We start from the raw sequence: 17,163 nt of genomic DNA on the forward strand, positions 1-17,163 counted from the left end.
ACGGCAGTCGGAGGAGCGTAATGCGGAAGTACGTCACCGCTGACTAGCGCAGCATCATGGGAGGGAGTGCTCGCGCGCGGTCAACAGTTGAAAAGAGGAGGAAACGCGGCGCGACGATAATGCGCGGTTTTTGATTTACGATTTCTCAGCTAATACTCATCGCTTTAACAAAATTCTTGCGGGAGGAGATTGCTAATACATTGTCTTATTTGGTTACATGTACATCCATGCATCAGCGGAAGGTATTTCAGGACCCCTTTAAACATTGACGCTTGCCGGAGAGACCAGTGCAATAAAAGCTTTGCATTGCACTTCATTTCACTCAAAGAACTTTCATATAAGAGTGGTTAATGTAGCACGATTGAAACTTGGGCGTGTTGGTAGTACATCATACAGAAAAGCGCGGAAAAGGTTACGAAGCAAAATATGAACAAAGAGAACGGCAAAGAGAACGTTTTTTTCTTTCCTGCATTGCCGTCTTTTTCGCATTTTTTTTCTGTGGGAAACTTAAGTGGATGACCCTGACCACTTTGCCGAGCCTTCAGTCAGTTTTGTGAAACGAGCTACTAGATGTGTTAGTTTCGACCACCTGTGGTACTGTGATCACCCAAATCTTGTATGCACCACATTAACTGTTTTTTTGTTTGCTTCCATAGCTAAAAGCCTCTGTCTCTCTGTCCCTTTCCCCTCTCTTAATATCTAGGACCAGCGCAACCCCCTCTTCTACCACCTGGGGGTGCGGGAGAGCTTTGGCATGAAGCAGAACATGATCCTCTACAACGACCACGCTCCTGGGGAGGCCTACTCCATCAAGGTAGTGCTTGGCCCCCGCCTGCTTCTCACATGTCTAGAGGGGAAGAGGGGCTACTGCTTTGCTGAGTCCCCAAGAGGTCGAAATTAATCCGGAGCGCTCCGCCACAGTGCACCTCGTAGCCCAGGGGTTGCTTCGGGGGTGTACAAACCCATAATTAAGTTTACTGTGAGTGTGTCCTGAAGGCAGTCGACCACAGAGTGCTAATTAATTGGTTCGTGGGTCAATTTAAGGAAATCGGGCTCTCCAGGCACAGTTGTTATAAAAGAGTCATCATCATCATCACCAGCCTATGTACGCCCACTGCAGGGCAAAGGCCTCTCCCATTATTCTCCAATTACCTCGCTCCTGTGCCAACTGTGACCAATTTATCCCCGCAAACTATAAAAGAGTAGCGGTTCTTTTTGTGCCCAGTAGCAAAGGAGCTCAAGTGCAGTTCATTCGCTGTTCTGAGTGAAACAGTGGGGTGGTGGCCTTAGTAGTAGCATGGAAGCAAAATCTTGGCATTTTGAAAATTTGGGGGGCTGGGGGCTTACCTTAAACGTTTACTGGGTGAAGAAGTTTAGGATGATTCAAGATGCGGCAATGTGGCCGACGAGTGCGGCCAGAAAACATCCCTTGAAGCGTTGTCGTTCCAGACTTCCTGCCGGTTTTATTGTTTCTTTGGCAGGATTTGCAAAGTGAATGCCAGTACAACACATCAGTTAGATCAGATGGAAACAGTAATGTAGTTTTGCGAGAGGGTTGGAATGGGAGCAGGTAGTAGTGGCTGCAAGTTTCTTTTGCAGAAATTTATAGTACCTGCAAAAAAGTGAGATTTGGGGGGGAGAGAGAACTGTTAAAATGGCATAGTAAAACTCTTTCAGGCAGCTCTTGTATTGCACCCTCACCCTTGTAACCTGATTGTGAATAATTTCCAGATTGCCTGTGCCAGCTACCCCCTGACGACGTACAAGGTGAACGATGCTGGCGCTTGCGTCGTCACCGAGACACCCGGAATGGCCCTAGTCTCAGAAGACACAGTGGAGTCCAAGCAGCCGTTACATGCCAAGCTCAAAAAGTTCCTCCAAGACGTTGAAGTTCAAACCAAGTAAGCTTTTTGAACAAATTAAACGTGCCATACAAAAATAAACACGTTATTGAATGTAAAGAAAAAATAAAATGAGAGGCTAGACATAAAGATGTAGATAATGTTGAGATATGAGCTCATATGAGCTTGATTTCACTCTTTCTTCAGGTAGTAATCAAATATTTTTCAACAATTGCATGTGTGTGCTTTCAGAGTATTTGCTTCATGAAGCCATATGTTATGGTAACTAACATGTTTCCTAGGATTTTATATGTGGTTCACGCTGGCTGAAATTGTGCACCTAAAAACCATCAGTGTAGCTGTCTTTAAAAGAGGGCATGATTCTGTTCCCTTCAAAACTTGAAGAGATGCGAAAATGCTGTTATCCTTTAAAAAAGAGTAAGTTTTGCGTTGCATTCAGGCTCAAACGATCCCCTGCCAATACTACTAAACGAAACAACTTGCCTTCCAACAAACCACTTTTCAGTAAAGCTTGCAGTTGTTCTAATACTTTCTCAAACCTGTTGGAGATCCCTTGGCACTAGAGTATGCTACAAACATTAACAGGGGATGCAGCCCCCACTTGTGTGCAATCAATATCCTCAGAGTAGACAAGGTCCGCTGATACATAGTAGAGAAGGTGTTGGAGCACTCTGCATAGGGAGTTTACTGAAATAAACGGGAAGCCCTACAGGCATGGGAACCAACTTCACTTGTGATCTCAGAGCTTCTGAAATGAGACTTGTATGCCAGCCTCATTCAGAGGAGTTGTAATTTCTTTGTCCTTACTCAATAACCTCCAACATAAATATTGCATATGGTGTTGGATGCAGCCTTCAGTGGCTTAGTTCAAACGAAGCATGCCAACAAAGGCTGCAGGGAGTTTTTGCACCGGTTTTAATTAAGCCTCGATTGCATGGGTTGTTCATCACGATTTCTGTCGCAAAAGTTGCGTGGTACCCATCTGGACAATCTTTACACTTGAAACCTGAAGTTTTGCTGAGTGGCCTTTTAGCTTTACTCGCTTTACTCACAACCTGTGGTGCAGAATATACCTCGAGACATTTTACTGAGCTGTTTCCCTCCTTCAGTGCTTTGCAGCAGCAGCAGAATGCAGATTTTCCCACACTGAATCTTAACACGTCCCTCGGTCTTCCTTTTGCTTTTGCGATGCAGAGCTCACATGAAAGAGAAGTTTCTTTCTGACCTGCGGAAAGCGCGGGAGATGTACACTGGGGAAGAGCTAGCCAAGGTGAGTTCCTCCTGCAAACGAGTATTGTATAGCTCTGTAGGAACGTTTGCTTTCGATAACTATTAAAGGGAAATGGACACTGTATGCACCACTACCTGAAGATGGTGTTACACTTAGGCCTTCAAAGCGAATATGAAGTGAATAACGATTTGCTTCAAGTAAGTGCTGCGACGTCTTGCAATGGAAGAGGCAAATGAGAAAAACTGTGCCCGCGCGCTTTATCTGTATCCATAACCATCTGTACTGTTATCCATCTGTAAATGATAAATGATAAAGCTGTGACGTGCGGCTGGTGTTTTACGAACAACACGTGGCCTACCCATTTCGCAGCAACGTGTGTTTGCCGGTGTTTGCCGTTGGCGCATTGACGCTGCTCCCCCCGCACCGCCCAACATTGTTGCTTTATCTCCACATCTTCATTGGGGTGAACATAAGGTCATATCTATGGGTTAGGGAAATTGAAAGCTGCTGAATTGAGTTAGGCAGATCTGAGAAGTGCAAGGCTGTAGCTTAGACTGACCTGATACACCTAGGATGGTGACGCTCTGCTTAGCACTTCTTGTACTTCTGGCACTTAATTAAGATACTCCATGCTGCATACTGGTCTAAGACTGCACCACATCTGGGACTGCGGTCACAAGTTGTTGTAGTTTGACACTGCCGACTATGGTTTCAAATTGCTTAAGTAAATTTGCTTGCTTGTAGTGGGAGAGGCTTATTAAATACACACATCTTCCCCTGCTAGTTTACGGGAACTGAATTTCAGGTCTAATACCATTTACCGAAAAAACAAAAAGAAATGAACATGGTGTGGGTTTTTTTACGAATTTGCTTGTTTCTGTGCATTATTCTCAATTTTTTCCAATTTTATTGCAGACTCTGAGAAATTTCAGGAAGCGGCTTGACGACCCCAACATCATATCTGGAGACGTGGTTCTCAGCATGCTCATATCCTTCAGGGACATCCAGGTGAGCTCTCGTGGCTGCTCATGTCAGTTTATTTTAGGGGTGGGCAGATGTTTTTGAAGGAAGTGCTGACACAAAATTTTTGGTGCCTACGAGCACACCAATCATAGAATGGCACATTAGATGGCCGAACGCAGTATAACTAATTACAGCTTCATTTATTCGTGTCGGTTTCGGTTTTGGCGAAGCGAACACCAAGGCGACCGCCATGGCGGGAATGCGCATTTGACGTCACTGTTCTCGTCACACCACAGCCGATGCTGGTCTGGGCGCGCACGCATGCGCCAGAACGACCCAATAGGCTGTAGTAGCACGTAACGTCAGTCCCAAAAACTCTGACGTGATGTACAAGGCGGAAAAGCGCGCGCCAACAGCACTGCGGCTGCCTCGATATGTCACGGGAGCCCTGATGTTGGCCGTTTGGGTCGAACTGCAGATGTCATCATGAGCTAGCTTGATGGTGCGGATAAGCTTTCTCGTGTGCGCAAGAATTAAAATTGATTCAAAATATGGTCTACTGAACGGTTAAAGTTTAGACTTCGGAGGTGGTATATTTATATACAAAGGAAGCCTTTTACAAGTCATCTTAGCTTTGAAAGTTCATGTAAGTACTCCTTTAATGCATAAATATGGGTTAAATATTAAGCCTTCTTCTTGAATTGAATACCTAGTTTTTTATTTCACAAATATTCCTGTGATCGCTGAATAGGCTTTGAACTGTGCGAGACACATTATGTGAATTGAGTTATTTGTGTAGTCGTTAATTCAATCAAATTTGGTACTCCAATATTTGCACATTCCTACTTACTGGCCAAGGCCAAATAATTAGTCGATTGTGCGCTGTAGCTTAGCAGTGTTGCATTGAAGCTGAAGCTTTGGTTTTGTTTTTCTCCTTTTCTAACATATTTTGCGACTCTTGCGAACCAGGACTACGACGCCATGGTGAAACTGATGGACGAACTACAGACCGTGCCAAACATGAAGTTCACGTCAACACCAGCCATCCAGCACCTGTACGCATTTGCTTTGAACAGGTAGGCAACTGTACAGCTCCCATACCTCTCGCAAAGGTGCAGAGGAATGCGGGTACTTGGGCCACCACTGACTCCACTGTCTCAGCTCTGGGTGAATTCCTTTCAGAAAGTTCTTGCAGTCTTTTGTAGCTTGGTGACAAGGAAACCCATGGTGTGAGACTGGTTACATTGGTGTGCTCCCATGATAGGGGCACTGTCATTCAAGGGCTCAGTGTTCTGCAGTTGCAGCGTATTCTTCTTCGAAAATGGATGTTCGTCTGGCAGGAATTAGCCTGAAATTGCTCTGCATCGCAAATTAAAAAAACTAGAGTTGGGTGTCTTTTGGTGCAAAAGAGACAGGAATAGGTTGTTACAAGATGCAACAAGAACATTTGGTAGGAAAGAGGGGGTTTTGATGTCGTAGGTTAGGAGAGTTTGGAAGTCTGCTGTAAAAGATGGGCTCATCTTCCTGTGAACATACCTAATTAAGCCACTGGCGCTGCTGATTGTGATAACTCTCTTCAAATGTGCTTTGAGGATAGCTGTGCTTGCTGAATGTTCTACCTACACCTAACTTAGGTGTATCTACATTTGGTGACAGAGTGGGTGGGGAAAAAGTGAGATAGGAGTGTTTGGAAGCCTGTGGAAGATGCTTTCATTGTACAGTGAACATTTAATACGCTGCTGCAGGTAAATATCAAGGTTGTTAAATGCATTTTGAGGACAGTTTTTCTTGCTGAGCTGCTTTTATCGTCTCCCGTTCGTCAATGTTACAACCTCTCTTTGTGGCTCTGGACGTGCAATGGCCTTTCCCAGGATTAGAAGGGTTAGGGCTAAGAGTCCCTCTGTGCAGGCGCAACCTCCCGGGCGACCGCGAGCGTGCCCTGGAGGTGATGACGTCCGCCCTGCAGAAGAAGGAGAACCAGGTGCCGGACATCCTGTGCCTGTGCGGCCGCATCTACAAGGACAAGTTTGTCGAGTCCGACTACACCGACCAGGAGAGCCTGCGCAACGCCATCCACTGGTGGGTGTAGTGGGGGGGCGGACCACCTGCCTTGGCCTTTGCTGTGCCTCCGCTCTACGTGGAGCAGTGTAGTTTAGATGTTAGATGTCGGGTCAGGGGTGGGTTAGAGTTGAGTTAATATGCTACGCTATTTACTAGCAACATCCTGATCCGCTGTGCCAGTGTCTGTAACACGCGGTTGTCTTTGTGGTCTATGAGTGGAATTGTGAAAGTGCTGTCATTGCACTGCAACCTCAGGGTTCCACTTCCTTGTTTCTTTGTGGGGCAGTCCCCACCTTCGGGACTCTTTGTTTGGCTGTAGCTTGTTCGGTTGGAAGCTGCTGCGGGGCAGGATGGTACCTGTTAAGGTGTCCTAACACGCCCTGGAATTGCGGGGTAGTAATTCTAACATAACTGCAAGGTATTACTCCTTTCTAACAAAGCTGCCACTAGATATCAAGCTGCATTTGAGCTGTCTGGGCACGAGTAGGAGAGTTTAGATGATGCCGTGCAGTGGGCCACCTGCCTCGTGGCCATTTGCCCCTTTTTCCTTTTATTTGTTTTTCCACAGTTCTTTTATTCTGGAGTTAGTGACGTATGAGTGCATATGGTAGTTAGGAAGCTGAGGGAGATGGCTACGGGAAGGCGATGTGATAAGCGGTGCAGGGGCATGAAGGAGTGCACGCGAACAGAGGTAAAAAGCCTACAGGTTGAAGGAAAAACTGTTAAGCCACAATCACAGCAAGCTGCACACCCAGGCTTCCACTCCGGTCGCTTCTGCAACTGCCTGTGTAGTTGGTGGCCTCCATTGCCTGCTCACCTCATGGTAAGACCGGGAACGCTGTATTAAGAAGCCATAAACCTCTCGCGCAGAAAATTATTTTGCACGTAACACCTCATTGTCAAATTTATTTTCACTTGACTGTTCGGCTGAGGCTTCAGCATACTGAAGTTATCGGAAAATTTTCATTGTTTTGTACAGTATAAATGTAATCAAAAATCAGAGGACTGGCGGCCTTGTTATCCCCATCCTCCCTCCTCTTCCATCCCCTTCCTCTTGCTCTTTCAATGCAGGTACCGCAAGGGCTTCGAGGTGCAGCCCAACGAGTACGCAGGCGTCAACCTGGCCACGCTGCTGGTCATAGACGGGCACGAGCTGTCCAAGTCGACGGAGCTGCAGCAGATCAGCCTGCGGCTGAACAACCTCATCGGCCTCAAGGGCTCCCTGGACAGCCTGGAGGACTACTGGGATGTGGCCACCTTCTTCGAGATCTCCGTGCTGGCCGAGAACTACGCCAAGGCCTGCCAGGCCGCCGACTGCATGTTCAAGCTCAAGCCCCCCGACTGGTCAGGCACCTCCTTGGCTGTGCTCCTCCCTCCTCTCAGTAGTTAACCCCAAGGGCGTGGGTTCGACTCCCGACTGCGGCGGTTAATTTTTTGATGGAGGCATTGAGTAAGAGCAAGACTGGAGGGGAAGACAGCGAGAGAGCAAAAAACATTTTAATGAGCTCGAAAGTGAGAGTGGAATCATAGTCTAGAAATGCATGTGTTGCCCTAGCTGTCTTCGCCTGTGTCACCAGGAGAATGTAGTCCTCCAGTTGATGTCTGATCGACAGTGTCTCCTGCAGCGCAGCAAAGGAACGGGTGAAGAGGTGGTGTAAGGCTAGGCCATCTATGCATTCCAGGTGTATATGTTGTAGGGCGCCTAATTGTTGGCAAAATTTGCATTGAGCGGTGTACTCTTTATGAGAAAATAGTCAAACCCGGATATGTCAAACTTCAAGGGGATCGCGAAATAGTTTGATATATTGCTTGGAATTACAGTCGAATCCCGCTACAACGAAATTGACGGGACGTGCGAAAAATTTCGTTGAAGCGAAAATTCGTTGAGGCGAAATCTGCCGCAACACACCACGGAAAGGCCAGAAAAATAGCCCCGTATGCTTCCGCATCATTGGCAGCATAATACAATGTTTAGAAAAAGGAGTGACGCGCAATAAGGTCATGTTTATTCGGATAACAAACATACCAACGGTTATCTGTTCTTTCACTGCACGCGAAGAATGCGTTGCGGAGTGGGGTGAAGAAATGCAGGCGCAAAACGTATTGCTGTACAACAAGGCGTGTCCACCGAGCTGATTACTTGCAGATAGCTGCAAGGCCGTCGGAAGCCCCCCTTTCACTTGTAGCAGGAGCAGTGCCGGTATCTTATCATCTGACACGGCGCGGCAGCTACTGACCTTGGCAGGTTAGACGCGCGCGCTTGCATTTAACACAAATGCGCGCTCATGACTAAGATTGGATGACTTGGCTTCAAGACCAAACACGCAAACATGATTTTTGCTCTTGGCTATTAAGAATGGTAGAAGGAAAACGGCAAGGACAGCTGCTCACAACGCATACATGACGGCGCCGCGCCAGCAGCGGAGCACATTTGTGCGATTTCAACTGGATACGGATTGGCTGTAGCTCCGGCTTGGCGAACCGGGCCTGCGCCTCACGTAAAGACGGCCAGCCACATCGTTATCACCATGAAACAATGATGTCGTCCGCCTATGAGTTTTTTTTTTTTTTTTTTGGCAGTGTGGCCGCACCGCGCATGTTTTCGGTGAAACTAAGCGTCCTGAATGTATAAAAAGTTACAGATAGCTGGCGCTATGCTTATTTTATTGTAAAATAATTGTTCAAACCCAGCCCAAATCATCGAAAATTTCGTTGAAGCGAAAGCAAGCCTGACAAATGGTTCGTTGCGGCGAGGACTTTGTTGCATGGACTTCTATGGCTGGCTGACGGGGAATTGGAAATATTTCGTTGAAGCGGAAATTTCGTTGAAGCGGCGTTCGTTGTAGCGGGGTTCGACTGTAATTTTACAGCTCTTTAAACTTCGGAGTTTTAAATGGGCATTCGAAATGGTTCCTTGCCTCTGGTGCCCCCAAAGTTTAGTGAGCTGTAAAATTAGTTCCAAGCGATGCATCAAAAAACTGCTTCGTTTATTGCATTCACCAGGGTTCATAGCATTAGAAAATAGAGATTACAGTTTTATGACCAACACTGTTTTGTCTAATGTTTGATTAAAAATGGCTAATTATCTCTAATTATCTTGGGAACTAGTTCACCAACTCAAAATATATTTGAAATCAGCGGGCGAAAAGCAGCTAGACTGGCAAATTTCACAGAGTTTACTTTAAAATTAAAATTAAAAGTTCTTTTAGGCAGTATGTCTGTGTTGTGTGAACTATGCAGGATGTTTCTCCCAGCCTGTGTTTAGGGTCATGTCACTGTTTTAGCATGTGCAAGGTGACTGGGGGTTTGGGGATTGCTTGTGAACATCTGTTCAAGGATGAGCCTACTTCCATAAAAAGATATTTTGGGATCTTATCGGAGCGGTGACAACAGGGACGATCTTTTCATTTCTTGTTTTTTTGCTTTCCCCCAACTTGTGCAGGTACCTGAAGTCTACGTTTGGGAACATCAAGCTCATCAGTCGCTTTCGGAAAAGGCCCGAGGATGTTGAGTTCACAGCTGAAGAACAGGCAAGCCTCTTTGCTGTATTTTTTTCATTTATGTGCTGTTGTTATGAGCTTTGTGGGGCTTTTAGTGATCATTTTTGGGTCGTGTCTTGGTCCCAGGTGTAAAACCTGCATTGTAGTCATGGCACTACGGGGCATTATAATGCATCTGTGCCCTTTTAATTTTATAAGCCGCATTAGCAGCCTTGAAGTGTTTGGTTATCATAGTGCCTATTCTTCACAGGACCCAACACACTGCTTTATGACGCCACCTAACTAATCCCCTTACAAGTTACTGGGGCAGTGTTGTAACCGACATTGTTTTTTTTTTCTCTCATGCAAGTGTTTTCTAAGCTATATATAGTCGCATCCACCGGGTAGGAAAATCATTGCTCCTAGTCCCTGTATTAACAGGCAACGTCACGCTGAAGATAGTGCATGCTTCTGCTGCACAACTTTCACTTTTGCAGCTGGTTTAATTTTCGTTATTTTAAGCTGAGGTGGCGCATTTTTGTGGCATCTCAAGCCTAATTGTTGATGCACTGAGACGTAGTAGGGCCGCGTGTTTTCTAGTGTCTGTACCTTCTGGTGCAACTGGTAAATTTTAAGTTTTTTTCTTACAGCCATGACATTGCACCTGTTCGCATCCTCTCTTTTACATTTAGCCGCCTCATAAATGCATCGAGTTTAATTAATCCTTCCTCTTAATCGCCCCTCTCCTCTGGCCCAGGTATTTGACTTCTGGGTGGACTTCTTTGTCACGGCCTACTCTTCGGACCTGGAGAGCACCATTCGGTTTCCTGTAAGTGGCCTGAAATAAGGCACGACTCACTTTCTTCAGTCTAGGACAGATTGTAATGGAATGTAATGGAAAGGAATGTAATGGATGCTGCCAAATGAAGAGTCAACGGCCAATTGGCGGCCAGATGTAAATACCGAGTTCTGCCTTGACCATTGGAAAGCCTTGAACCTCTGTGTTTCATGGAATGCATTCTGGGGTACAGAAAATTGGGAGGCACAGAAAATAGGAGTGCAATCTGGGAAGTGCATGCCTAGAAAGGGAAGCAGCAGCAGCGGAAAAGTGCAGTCCACTGCTGTATGTGTAGTACGCACCACCTTGAGAGGTGATGCAACCATATGGGGCACACAGGGGGCTCCTAGAAATGGATAGTGAGCAGAACAGGCTTCGGAGGGCGCTGGGGGGGGGGGGGGGGGGGGCTGTCAGGAGGCTGGTCAACTGGTGACGGGCGCGGCTGCAAAGTTTAACAAAAAGTTCAACAGCAGATCAAGACAAGGCTCAACTTAGCCTTCGCGTAGCTATTGGTCAGCGCTGTGTCCGCATCCCTCTTTTGTGTCCTGTTCCAGCGCGCTGTTCCTGAAGAATGTCAAAATGCCAGCTAGACCACCAGTCGACACTCGTCAATTGCGCCTTCACATTAGCAGAAACTTCTAAGCATCTCGCCAACCCTTATTTCTGTCCTAATTAAACGAGCCCCTCATTTTCCCATTCTGAGTCGCTACATGCATAGCGAGGACCTCTGCTCTGGCAGTCTTGGTGCCATAGGTAGCTTAAGAGGGTTCAGCGCTGGTCGACCGCTCTCATCGTAGACGCTCGAGTCACGGCCCGGGGGTTGAAAAGAAGGTCTAAGCATTTTATTTCATTCTCTGCCCAGATCCTGGTGCTAGAGCCGACCAAGGTGCGAATGCCGAGCTACGTGACGGTGAACATGGGGGCGGAGGAGAAGTCCATCGAGATTCGCAACCTCTGCATCGACACCCTGCGGGGAAACTGCCGCAAGATCCACGAGTGGCTCTTCACCGCCTCTTCCATCCGCAGCATCAGGTCCGGTGGCTTCCTTGTTGGTTTCTCGATTATTGCGGGACAAGAAAATAACCTAATGTTCGGTTTTGTTGCATGTGTATGTGAACATTTTTTCCCTTTGAAACGCTAAAACGTTTAAGAGCATTTACATGACAAAAACTTGAAGCTCGAGAGCTGCCACAACAGTGATGGCGGTAGCATTTTGTATTGTTGAACATGTGGCCGCGTGATGTCCAGCAGGGAGTTTGCTGTAAAGCTAAGTGCTCGATGTTAACTTCGGTTCTGTTGCTCGGTTGAATTCCGAGTTGAGGAAATTGCTAAATACAGTGTAACCTCGCTACAAGAGACGTTCAAGTAACCGGGGAAGCATGTTTCTTGTAACCAAGGTGATTTGTAGTGTTGCTAACACAGTGAACGTAAAACCAAACTAATCGTTTTTATTCAAACATCTCTTGTGACAGTGTCTCTTGTAACGACGTTTTACTGTAGGGGTACTTTAGCGAGGTAGCTTGACTTACCGACTATCCACCCATCTCTGTCAAATGGTTGCTTGCGTCACTTTTCCGGGGAAATAATTCATTGAACCGGCAGAAAGGGGTTTCGTTTTGTGATGCTCCTCAGTAGTCACAGTGTTTGGTAGGTCTTGGTATGCATGCCAGTCCTTGTGGAATTGCCCTGGTGTAAAGAATTACAAAATTCAGTGTTGCAGCTGCTGATTAAAAGGTTAGTTTTTGCACGCTGTTTTTTTATTGTGAAAAATGATATTTAGGGCTTCCAGCCGTGGTGTTTTGAGCATGTCAGAACAGCTATCCTGGAGGGACTGATATCTCGAAGGTGGGCAAGCCTCTTTGGTTAGTGATTTAAAGAGACCTTTTATCTTGCCCCCTCCCCCTGTGGTGTTCATGCAGCCAGTACAAGCGTGACGAGCGGTGCCTGTTCCTGTACGTGCACCAGAACTCAGACGACTTCCAGATGTACTTCCCCTCGGTGGCGCTCAAGAACCGCTTCTACGACCTCATCGTGGCCATGACCGCCGACCAGGAGGGCATGGTCATGGACATCGACCTGGACGTGGGCTCGGGCTGTGTCCAGGTGAGGAAGTGAGGAAGAGGCACACTGGGGGCACTCTGGGAGCACTCTGGGGGCCGACAAGGAGGGCGTGGTCGTGGGCATTGACATGCGCGTGGGGTACAGATGCGCCCAGGTAGGTGAGGGGACACACTGGGGGCATACTGGGATCACACTGGGGTACACTGGGGCCAACCTGGAGAGCATGGTCATGGGCATGACATGGGCGTGGAGTCCGGATGTGTCTAGGTAGGTGAGGGGGCACACTGGGAGCACTCTGGGGGCCGACAAGGAGTGCATGGTCATGTATGTTGATGTGGGTGTGGGGTCTAAACGCATCCAGGTAGGTGAGGGGGCATATTGGGATCACAGTGGGTACACTGGGACCGACCAGGAGATTGTGATTATAGACATTGACCTGGTCATGGTGCCATTTTTAGCTTTCGTGGGACGTTTGAAATCATCGGAGCTCTGTGTCCGGTGGCCTGTGGCACCATAAGGAAAGAGTTCAGGAACATTAAATTCAGCCTAAGCATTTGTCCACCACTTCGATTGTCCCTGCTTGTTCAGTGCCATGGTTCTGTTAGCCCCAAGCTGCATGGGACAAATGAGCACGTGTGCAAGTTGGAGTCACCTTGCTCAGTCCATAGTTCCTGAAATTGGCAATGAGATTGCCTTTCATTCAGCCATAACCCACCTGTTTTTGTAACAAGCTGTTATCAGTACTGTTTATGCTTGTTGTTTCGGTGCGTTTGTCTGTACTATTGTGTTTCCCACTTCTCTCTCTAATTCCCTCAGGTCCTGAGGTAACACAAACAAACAAATAAATAAATGAATGAATGAATAAATAAATAAGTAAATAAATAAACAAACAAACAAAGAAACAAACAAATAAATAAATAATAAACAAATAATAAATAAATAAATAAAAAGACGTGTTTTTCTGCAGTTTGAGTACGAGACCGACGACCAGGGACGGCGCATCATCTTGGGCAAAGGCACGTACGGGGTGGTGTACGCAGCCCGGGACCTCACGACACAGGTGAAGATTGCAATCAAGGAGATCCCCGAGGAGAACTTGGGGGAGGTGCAACCCCTTCATGAGGAGATCAAGCTGCATGCCCAGCTGCACCACCGCAAGATTGTCCGCTACTACGGATCTGTCTCCGAGGGCGGATATGTCAAGATCTGCATGGAGCGCGTGCCTGGAGGTCAGTTCTTGGTGCTGGGGTGTGCTGCAAGGACTCGATCTTGTCCCGTTGCTTATTACCGTATAAGTTGGAACATAGGTCGAGCTGGGATATGGGTTTTGAGCCCCTTACCTTGCGGCCGAGAAATGGGAAAGGAAAGTTGGGTACACAACGTCTTTTTAGGGAGGGTATAAGCACTTATTTTGTCTAAGGCTACTTCTTAGAGCCATCTGAAATCTTGTCAAACGGCCACTTGTGTCTGGCTGTCTCCCACACAGCGGGTCGTCCTCAGTGCAGTTCGGGAATATGTCATCAGGAAGCGAGCGCCAAGCATGCAACACTCGTTGCAGGCCGTTGCGACGGCCGGTCTGTGCAGGAGGCCAGCAGGTGTCTTGGGGTTGTCACTGGCCATCCTTGGCGTCTTTGCCCATGGAGATGAAAACCGTTGGGGGGGTAGAGGTATACATCTTTGCTGTAAGTCTCGTGTCTTTGCAGCACAAAACGGTTCTATTGTGGGGCGTTGTAAAACGACTGTCCCGGTGTGTCCTTTTAGTACGCGTTTTTCCCATGGAGACGAAACTTTCCAGCCTGAGGCATTGAAAAACGAGTGTCCCCGTGGTTTAGTGCCGTGACTACCTGATACTACGACGACGACGACGACTGGAGACGCCAACAGCCCAAGCCCCTAAGGGGCTTCGCCCGTAAAAGATGGCGGTGCGTCCGCTCGATATCAGTTGCAATGGTGCCTTTGCGTTTTGCATGAGCCCAACAGGCTGCCTGTTTGCGCGATGACAATAAGATTATGCCAATGACCGATAGGTCGAGGGGTGACTTTTCGGCAATATTTTTGGTAAAAAATCTACCTATAGTATTCCAACTTATATGGTAAATTTTAAATTTGTTGGTATCCATGAGTAGGTTCCCAGAAAGGGTGTGTCCAAGCTCCCACTGCTGGTCCGCGACCATTTCAATGCATTTAGGGATATGCGCTTTCAGACAGAAAATGTGTCGCACATTAATGCTGTTTTTTACCCATAGTTTCGCCCTTTTGTTGTTTCTTTTGGACTTTTCAAGCTTTTTTTTTTTTTCACGTATATGAAATTGAATAAAGCTAGAATGCATTTATCTACCCATGCACCTGATTAGTTGTCTTGGGAAGAAGACAGTTGCCCAGTCATTTACAAGATTCAGGCACTTTACCATGTTTCTGAATCCTGTTTATTGGAGAACTGGTGTGCTCCTGCTACCATGTGTCACCACATTAATTTCTTTCGGGGGTTCTTTGTCACCTAATAGTGTTTCAAGCCAGCAAAATTATTGGTGGGCAAGCCATTTGATGGCATCAGCTAAGAGACAGGAAGTTTTTAATGTCAAGCCATGCCTCCATATGACTTATTGATGGGATATGACGCAGTGCACGTGTAAGGGGATTAGCAGTGTTTCTTGTGGAAGTATGGAAGCATGTGTTGGCTGTTTTAAAAGTGCTGTCGCTGAATGTCGTCACTTTCACGCAGGGAGCTTGTCGCAACTTCTGCGCTCCAAGTGGGGTCCGTTGAACAACAACGAGCCAGCCATTGCCTTCTACACCAAGCAAATTCTCGAGGGGCTCAAGTATCTGGTCAGTTCCCGTCATTTCTTTCATTTGTTCTTTCTGACGTCTGTTTTCCTCACTCTTTCAAAGAGCATTGGTGAGCACTGAGTTCGCCGTGAAAGATATTTATCTTAGAATATTTCCCTCCTGGTGCTGTAAATCAGTGAGCTGGGTTTACTGAGTACTGTTGAGGGTTCGATATTCAGATGCAGCGGCAATTATTCTGGTGGAAGGGTGGGTTCTAGCTTTCAAGATTTCAGTGTTCGTTAGCGATTCTCGGTTGCGCTGATTGAGTTTGTTGAAGTTAGCTGCAGTGTACAACTTTCCACATTTATTCATGTGTGCGCGTGTTTTTTTAGGATATTTTCGGCATACGAGTCAACGTTGCTATTCTTAATCTGTAGTTACACCTGCTCTTTCCTTCTCCCTCTCCCCAGCATGACCAGCGGATCGTCCACAGGGACATCAAGGGCGACAATGTGCTGGTGAACACGTACAGCGGGGGCATCAAGATCACCGACTTTGGCACCTCCAAGCGCCTCGCCGGCATGAACATGGTCACGGGCACCTTCACCGGTACGTCGGGGCTGCTGCCGCAACTCCGGTACCCAAAGCCAAGAGGGTTGGGAAGTGTCACCCTTACTTGAGCCCATCTAATGGGGGTGTTCACATCTGGGCCTAACCTTTCTTTATTGGTTGCAATAGAAATTTGGCGGAAATTAGTTTGAGTTACGTGAAAGGTAGAAAGCTGCTGCTGCTTGTTGCTTGTATTTGTTACCTAATGTCAGTGTTTGTAAAACGCCGTTGCTTGTACATGTCTCCTTACACTTGTGGTTATGTAGCTTGGTGCTCGGCATGGAGGCACGGTTATGCTCATTTCTACTCATTTCAAATTGCTCTTTTTTAGGCACGTTCCAGTACATGGCTCCTGAGGTTATCGACAATGGCCAGAGAGGTTATGGACCACCGGTAAGTGAAACTGCATTTGGCTTCTGCATCCAGCTAGAAGTACTGCCTCATCTGATGCCCCCTAGGGGTGCATCTCTTGTTGTACACGGACGGATTGATGTTGACTGCCACTTGTTTCCTCCCGTGCAGGCTGACATCTGGTCACTGGGCTGCACCGTTGTGGAGATGGCAACAGGAAAGACGCCCTTCATTGAGGTTTGCTTCCCCTACATGCTGCACTTATCATCTGTTCGTTTTTTTAGAGCAAGCAGTATAGTAATTTGATGAAGTTGGTTTGCGTGAGGTAGCAGCTTCTTTCAACGAGCTCCTTTTGTTTTAGAATCCCTTACGGGGCCTTGTTTTCAACAGGTACTTATTTCTCGAATGGTGTAGGGAAGTTTTTTTTTTCCCCTCTTTGACATTTCGTGGAGGGTGTGAATTTTGCAAAGTTATCCCTCGCTTGATCCTGGAGGAGCCTTTACATTAATGGCCACATTACGTTTCGAGAACCCGTTGTGCCTAATGTGTTTTGTGATACATGTCCCACTTCCCGTTCATTTGAACCAGTTCAGTTCAGTTCAGCTTCGCTTCCTCATTTCTTGTGGTAGTGAACGGGACGTTAAAGTGCATAGTTAGATGCGCAACTAGTTGGCACTAGGGCTCCCCGGGCTGTTATGTTTCGTGCTTGACATTCTACGAGGATGCAGCATAAGGCAAAAGAAAATTGAGAAACAGTGGAAAGCAGATTTATTGTTGTACTCTTTTGCAACCTTTTCTATTTTATCTGCAACACTGTCCCAGCGATTAATGTTAACTCTGCCTTGTGCTCCAGTGGTAGCATTCGTTTTGCATTATTGCAATTTTATTGGCGAAGCTGGGGTCTTATTTTGAAGGGAAGAATGAATTTTTCGCGGTTCGTAG

The 17,163-nt window shown here is 46.9% G+C and overlaps 1 protein-coding gene across 9 annotated transcripts in view; it reads left to right on the plus strand.

Annotated features, from left to right (window-relative positions):
• Positions 1-17,163, plus strand: part of LOC144140901 (mitogen-activated protein kinase kinase kinase 15-like) — a 65,229-nt gene that overhangs the window by 13,348 nt on the left and 34,718 nt on the right. For all 9 annotated transcript variants that reach the window (XM_077672393.1, XM_077672395.1, XM_077672394.1 and 6 more), the window contains 16 exons: positions 704-814; positions 1,732-1,901; positions 3,057-3,132; positions 4,009-4,101; positions 5,026-5,132; positions 5,965-6,135; positions 7,189-7,461; positions 9,560-9,647; positions 10,354-10,425; positions 11,297-11,466; positions 12,354-12,537; positions 13,463-13,724; positions 15,218-15,321; positions 15,732-15,870; positions 16,202-16,263; positions 16,393-16,458. In XM_077672393.1, coding sequence (XP_077528519.1) covers positions 704-814; positions 1,732-1,901; positions 3,057-3,132; positions 4,009-4,101; positions 5,026-5,132; positions 5,965-6,135; positions 7,189-7,461; positions 9,560-9,647; positions 10,354-10,425; positions 11,297-11,466; positions 12,354-12,537; positions 13,463-13,724; positions 15,218-15,321; positions 15,732-15,870; positions 16,202-16,263; positions 16,393-16,458 — 2,148 coding nt within the window. The remainder of the gene's footprint in view (positions 1-703; positions 815-1,731; positions 1,902-3,056; positions 3,133-4,008; positions 4,102-5,025; positions 5,133-5,964; positions 6,136-7,188; positions 7,462-9,559; positions 9,648-10,353; positions 10,426-11,296; positions 11,467-12,353; positions 12,538-13,462; positions 13,725-15,217; positions 15,322-15,731; positions 15,871-16,201; positions 16,264-16,392; positions 16,459-17,163) is intronic.

This window comes from Haemaphysalis longicornis, unplaced genomic scaffold (genome assembly GCF_048455015.1).
Source record: "Haemaphysalis longicornis isolate Haplotype H1 unplaced genomic scaffold, Haemaphysalis longicornis Haplotype H1 scaffold_55, whole genome shotgun sequence".
NCBI lineage: Eukaryota > Metazoa > Arthropoda > Arachnida > Ixodida > Ixodidae > Haemaphysalis > Haemaphysalis longicornis.